The sequence below is a fragment of the Vanellus vanellus genome, assembly GCF_965231255.1.
Source record: "Vanellus vanellus genome assembly, chromosome: 5".
NCBI classification, from domain to species: domain Eukaryota; kingdom Metazoa; phylum Chordata; class Aves; order Charadriiformes; family Charadriidae; genus Vanellus; species Vanellus vanellus.
The window spans coordinates 6543053-6550270 of record NC_138910.1 but is presented as its reverse complement, the minus strand read 5'-3'; the positions used below and the strand labels follow the sequence as shown (position 1 = coordinate 6550270).

Here is a 7218-nt window from a genome sequence, read left to right as displayed (position 1 = left end):
CACCCTCCAGCTCCTTGTGTATTTTGCACAGCTATAGAGCCTCGGGATTCTGGGGCTGTTAAAGGATTGTGAGAAACAGTTCCTATGGAGAACCTTGGTAAAGTAAAAGCCAAACAAACAAACAAAAAAAATCCATTGGAGATTATTACATCAATGTGTAATTTAAAGATCTTTAAGGCACGGCAGTGGTAGAGCTCAGTATCTCCATCAAAGTTCTGCCTATAAACTTAAGACTAGATTCTGATCTAATACAATATCTCATAGCTCCACTGACATCAACTGTGTATTTCTAAGAAAAGAAATTAATTTCATTTTTTTAAAAGTAGTTTACACTTAAGCAAGCGTAAAGTAAATAAAAATGCCTCACTGAAAGGAAACATGAGACATCACAATAAATACATTTCATCAGGCCCGTATAAGAGTTCATTATTTCAAACTCACGTTACTCATACACTCACTAGTTAAAATTTAGTTCTACCTGAGTATTAAATATATGAAATTCTCTGCCAGAAAATAAACAGTAATGTTTCTGAAAAGACCAACTACTTACGCCTCATAACCGCTGCAATTATGCAAAAATTGAGGGCCAAATCCATCTCTGATCATGTCAGCGGAATAAAGGTAGGACTTGTTGAATCATAGCTGTATGGTAGGAAACTATTTAATACAGCATTTTCCGAGAAAATCAAATCGTTTTAAAATTCTATTGACATAATATACAGCTATACACCTAGGTTATCCACACGTGTGCAGAGCTGCAAAAACATTGACATAGGAGTTGTATATAAAGCAAAAATTGTCACTGAGAAAAGGAATTTAGCCATTTGTACAAAGTAATCTTCTTTCCCTTCAATTTGCTCAGTTTTCATTTTATAAGTTCAATTTAAAAATTAGTCAACACACTGAATTAAGTATGTAGATTTTCATTTAAATAAATCAGTCAACAATTTTTTTATAAAGTATTTAACACTTCATTGTAGAAACATAGGCAAAATGACTATTATAACCAAAATGAAAAATACTGTTCAATTTAAAAAAATGTACTTAAACAAGAACCTGAAAAAGTTTATGATATGCATAACATTGTTCAAGCAAAATTGCACTAGTATTACATAAATCAAGAGTTTTATAAAGGCCCCAATATGGCAAAGTTTAGAAATAGGTAGTATGCATGCACAATAGTACAACAAAAATCTTTTATAAAACAGCAGTTATTTTTGTAATGCTTGTACAAAGGGAGTAAAGAGCAACCACAAACATATTTAATCTGTTAGGTTAATATATTATGATAGCTAAAAGTCAGTCATGTCTAGCAGAGGCAGGAAGAGTCCTCCACAGTATATGTGTGAATAAGTCTTTTGTGCCTTTAAAGTTATGTATAAAATATTTCGATTCAGTTCAAACCTGAAAGAAATCGTATTCTTTATTTCCATAAAATTAAAAAAGGCGAGTCAGATTTTTCCTCTTAGCAACAACAGAAAGCAGACCGGGTCAGAGCAAGTGCTGGAAACTGATACTGATGCTTTTCACTTTCGATAACCGGATCTTGACATTTAACCCAGACTATTGAAACTCAGGCTCAGGGAAGGTTTCACTAACAAGCAATTTGGTTATGTTTTACCTCATCGATATCACAGTTTGTCTCCATTTAAAGAAACTGCTTCGTTTTGTATTTTTTCGTGTCTCTAAACAGGTGTGACTTTTTTGTGATTGTCAAAATTGAATGCTGTGATCATCTGTGTCTGTGTGTGCTTAAGGTTTGGGGTTGGGTTTTTTCCCTACTGCTTGGTATGTGTTGGGGAATTATTAATACATAAGTAATGCATGTGATTAAGTGAATAAACATATAATGCATGTGTAGGCAATGCCCTCTTGTGCTCTCGGGTGGCTACTGTCCTACAGGACTGTTGGAGTTCATATGCTTTGTCCCACAGCAAGTAAGGTTTCAGCTTCCAAGATATATCTTTACTATGTTCTATAAGGTTTTAATAAATACAAAGCTTGTTTACATGGTATATATGTTTAGTATATCATGTACAGTCACTGAATTTCTGAAACATAATCATCGTGTTCATGCAGATCATTAGATGTTTCATTTCTATAGTCTCGTTTACTTGTTGGCAACCTAAAGCTAATTTAAAAGCAAGTTATGTTTGTTTGTGAAAAGTTATCTAGCTTTATCAGGATTTGAAGAGAAATTCTAATGGGCACAAAGAAGAGAGTAGACCATTCAATCATTCTTTCACCATTTAAAATAAACAAAATTACACACTGTACTACAGCTTCCAGACTACATAATGAAAAAGTGCAGATACCATCTTCATTGATTAAGTAGAACCAAAAAAGTTCATAGAAAATAGATTGCTCATTTTCACGCTACAAACGAATATGTTGTTTGCAATTTTAACAAATTTAAAGGTGTGTTATTTCAGCAGCATTGTTGTAAATTGTACCGTAGTGCAGTTTCTTTTTCATAAAAATACCTTACAAATGGTCAGTCAAAAGTCATCAGCAAAAGAAAAACCCAGAAAACAATCAACCGAACAAAAAACAGAGGTAATGCTGATGCCAAAACAATTATAATACTGTTGGTACATAGAAAAGTAATCCTTATATTTTATACATTTATACAGAGTATAAAAGGTTACAGCAGGTTATGCCACAGTCTCCCTTATCCCAATATCTATTTTCTTTGGAAGGAGTTCTCTTCTTTCATCAACACTTGCTAAGGAGTTTCGACAGTTTTGTCCATCCATGTATAACTTTGCATATACTGGATTGGCGTAATTTGTTGTCTGCAGAGAAATTAAACATACATTAGCTCAGTCGGATTAAACCAAAATAAATGTTTATGGAAATGGAAATGGTTTTATTAAAGCAAGAACAAGTACACACAAAATATAACTGGACATATTTAATAGGTACCTGGACTTCTGCAAACCTGATAATGAGTTAATTACTTAGTTAAAAATTAAATTCGTGATGAGAGACATGCTATTAAAATAATCAATGACATGACATGCAGCATATTATGCTATTAAAACCATAAAAACAATGACAAAAAAATAAAACAAAAACAACCTTGAAAAATGTCTCTGAAGTTGACTTTTTCACCTTATTACACTGGAAGGTTTCAGAATAGGTATGAAGAAGTTTATAGAGAAGGTGCACTGTGAGACCATGTGACAAGGTTAACAGTAGAAAACTGCAACCAACAGTTTCCATATATTACCTGTTCTAAGACATCAGCATCCCATCAATAGCTGACCATGTTTTCGAATTCTGTGGCCCAAATATACAACATGATTTGACCAAAAATTCAATACTTTTGTAATGAAAATTAAACTTTAATAATAAACCAGCATAACTCTTAATATATCATAGTAGTTACAGATTGAGAAGTATTTTCTCAACAGTTTGGGTAGTTTGGACTGTAACAAAAATATCTACTCAAATGAGCGGTACTTCAGTATAGGCCAAGTCCATTTTTAATTCTGCAAAGCACCTCACCATGTGAGACATCTCCTGAGTCTGACAGCAGAGATGTATAACATGGATGAAAACTTACTCTCCTACCACTCGTGCTAAGGAGAAATCGCTATCCAAGGTTGGTCATGTAAACATCTCCAATAACGCCTTTGTACTCTGTGCGTTTACGGTCTCCTAGAAGACCTTTGCTATCCAGCTCGAGGTTCAGCTTTTTACCTATAATAACTGGAAAGTGTACCTTATGGTCAAGATCTTCCGCTTTCTTGTAACTAATGAAACAGCACAACTTTGCTTACAGAAATACTGAGTGGAACACCAGTAAGCTCTAAAATAGGTAAATTAATTTGTTTGATGTACGCAAGAAGCGGCTAAACTTTAAATCACCCAAACCGGAATCGGGTAGATTTTCTTGACTCGCAAATACACCCCGGCTAACAAGGAAGGAAAGATGTCTAGAATCTTCATTCTTGCCTTCCCTGTTGGTCAATTCTGAACGCGGGATTCAGGTACTCCTTAGGCTGGCTAGCGAAGGCAGCTACTCATTTAGTTAGTTAAAAGCTGCCTATTCCATTTATTACAGATGACAAAGTGATTGCCTGGTTTTTCACACTTTCATGGAATGGAGGCAGAAAAAGGTGAGTCACATTTATTAAAAAAAAAAAAGAAAGAAAGAAGCTGCTACTCTTCTATATTAATGGAACATAAATATGCAATCAACTGCTGTAGTAATTTATGGGAGCAAAGTCTCAGTTATACCTGTCTGTCCCCCCATTGAATTAGAGATTTTTACATTTGTTGTAATGACTTTCATCAGAAATTTAGCCAAACAGAAATTTAGTTTTATTTTGATTGACAGGAGGTTTTATTTCATTGACAGTCATTACGAAGGATGATAACCACAACAGAGAGACATTTGGCCTCTATATAGTCCCTTATGGAGTTATTAAAATTATACATACTAGTAGGCTCTATTGAGTCTTTGAGGGGGTACTGACAGCAGAATGCAGTACAGTGAAGTACAGAAAGTAACTGGAGTGACTTGAATGACAGAAAGAGTTAATGTTAGAGATGGACATATAGTCCTAGCTTTCATCATCCATGGTTTTGTGCTCCATCAGAAATATCATACCCTATACGAATTGCTAAACTTCCAAATACAACATATTACAATCACGCAAAAATGCCAATGGCACAAAAGATGAATATATATATACCGAGGCACATGAAAATGAATGTCAGATTGATGTCCCTTTTTAATATTTTAAATTTCAATGTTTGCAAACATCATTCTAAGTTGTAGTCAAATTCTGATGTGTTAAAAGTAACTATTTTATGATAGGCTGAACGATTGATTGCAAATATTAAAGGAAATTGTTCATTTTAGTGTGTATCAAATTCCTCTAAAATAAAAGGACTTCATTTATTTGGGAACTTCTTTCAGTTTGAAAAAACTTCACTAAATACCTGTAATTACATATAAAATGCAAATATATCAAGATACATGGCTGTCAACGCTATGCTAAACTTACATAATGCTATGGAAAAGCATCCCATTGCATACTGGTTTTGCGTTCCTTTGCAACAACACATTTGCAGTTTTAGATCGTGTTACAACGAAGGGTACACAGATGAAATTTTGTATGCGGAGAGGAACCCTTTATTTCAAATAGAAAATGTAGTATTTACTGTCATTCTTCTTGCCATTAAAAGAAGAAAAACAACATTAAAAACAAACAGAAAAATGCCTCTATTCTAAAATGACAGACAAACTTTCTTTAGAAAGAGGCTGTGGTGGAATGAAATGGATTTGAATCATCATTTCTCACCCCTGTTGATAGTGGTCCTTTCAAGTCAGAGTTTAGGTAGATTGATGGAGCTGTGTGGGGAAGCTTGAATGCAGTGGGCCCTCCCCCTATGTATCTGGCCTGTATAAACAGAAAATTTTAGTTTCTGTGCTAATAGAGCATCTTCCACGTGTACTTACCAACACTGTTAAATAAACAGTGCACTGATTAAAACCATTCTTTTAGAGTGACCTACCATTAAAAAAAAAAAAAAAACAAACCCAACATCTACTTACAGGTATTCTTCAGCATGAAAAATTCTTGTATTCAGCAAGAGAATAAAATTCAGCATTTTAAAGTCATCTTCCATTAAGGATTAGAGGCAGACTTCACAATACGCATTGGCTCAGTTACTCTTCCTCCAGCGAGTAACTCCATTTTCAGCTTACCTCTTGTATTCAGCACACTGACTATGTGATTCAGCGATGTCATTCCTAGAGCTAACAGTAATCCGGTTATTGCTTTGTCAGAAATGCCACAGAATGATGGCTGCCCTTTGGTGTATGTCTGATTACAGAGCTCTAGGAAAGATATCGCAGCATTACCCCGTTCATCCCATGTCACATCGCTCAGGGAGTTCAATCAGTGAAGAGTGGTGCTGCAGAAGTGACAGCATCTTTTACAAGAAAATGATAATACTTACTAGCTTTGTGTAAACATTTAATCTATCTACCCCAGCCAGGACTCTGAATTCTTTGTGCTTTTGGAAGTTTTCACATATGAAATAAGGTAGTCTCAGATGTACGAATACACTCTTTCACGCTTCAAAAGCCAGACTGTACGATAAGATATTTCCACTCAGTATTTGCAACTAGACTAAAAAGATAGGTTACGATTTGGCAACTTAAGCAGCTGTGTCTATGACAAAAAACTCATTTCATAGTTTAGTTCTAACTCTGTTTTGGTGAAACGCAAGCACTAGGAGTACTGTTCATCAGCAAGCATCAGACTGCAAAACAGCTGTTAACGTATACATGAAGTTTATTCTAATGAAATCCAACTTGCCTTTCTATTCACCTAAATCATTGTTTTATGTTTCTATTAATTACATGTAAAGTCAAAACCTTTGTAAGACAAAACATGTAGTGATCTCGCCATTAGAAAAAGCAAAAATTACCTTTTCTGCATTTACAGTAAAATCTGAGGCTAAGAGACCACCTTCGGTGTGATCATGGCCCACCTCATACATGTTGTATGACGGATTGCCAATTTCTACATTGATTCCTCCATTTATAATGGGCTGTCTTCTGATAGTTTTTGTCCTGTAATGGATAAACACACACAAAAATGCTAGTGACTTTACAAGTAATTTCTTGGATGCTTCATCCTAAAATACTGCAAGTTTTACTTCTCTTTAATCATTAAGACCAACAGGATGAAAAAGTGTTTCCTGCTGAGACAATCAGAAAATCCTTGCATTTTCCAACAAAGTGCAATCTGAGTCTATGTGTAGATCTCACATAAGCTGGAAGGAGCTTTTTATTCTTTTTCTCAGTTTGGCTGCAGTGATATGAATTCATACGCAGTGCTCACTCGTTGTCTATAACCCTGACTTCACCCTACTGTCTCCAGATTTCCCTCACTTCCCAAGGAAAGCCTTGCAAATTCATTGCAGATTCCCTGCAGTAATGAAGATGGAGCGCGTATGAGTTATGTTCCCTTGCTCATTCATTTCACTTCCATTTGAAATCAGTTGCCCAAAGTCAGTTGTAATCTGAGGACAAGCAAATGGTTTCATTACGATGCATTAAAAATGTATGAACTTCTCATAGTTCCAGTTTGTATTCCCTGCCAGTGGTTATTGGAAAGCTGAAGTTCAACTTGAATTTTTCCAAACTTTAATAAAAGATAGAGTCTTATTTTTAACCTTGAGTTAGATATCAGT

The 7218-nt window shown here is 34.9% G+C and overlaps 1 protein-coding gene across 1 annotated transcript in view; it reads right to left on the bottom strand.

Moving 5' to 3' along the window:
* Positions 1 to 2654: 2654 nt before the first annotated feature.
* LRP1B (LDL receptor related protein 1B) overlaps positions 2655 to 7218 on the bottom strand; it is a gene marked incomplete at both ends in the record, with an annotated part of 773038 nt that continues 768474 nt past the window's right edge. Inside the window, 3 exons of the mRNA XM_082483434.1 lie at positions 2655 to 2795; positions 5316 to 5414; positions 6451 to 6595. Coding sequence (XP_082339560.1) covers positions 2655 to 2795; positions 5316 to 5414; positions 6451 to 6595 — 385 coding nt within the window. The remainder of the gene's footprint in view (positions 2796 to 5315; positions 5415 to 6450; positions 6596 to 7218) is intronic.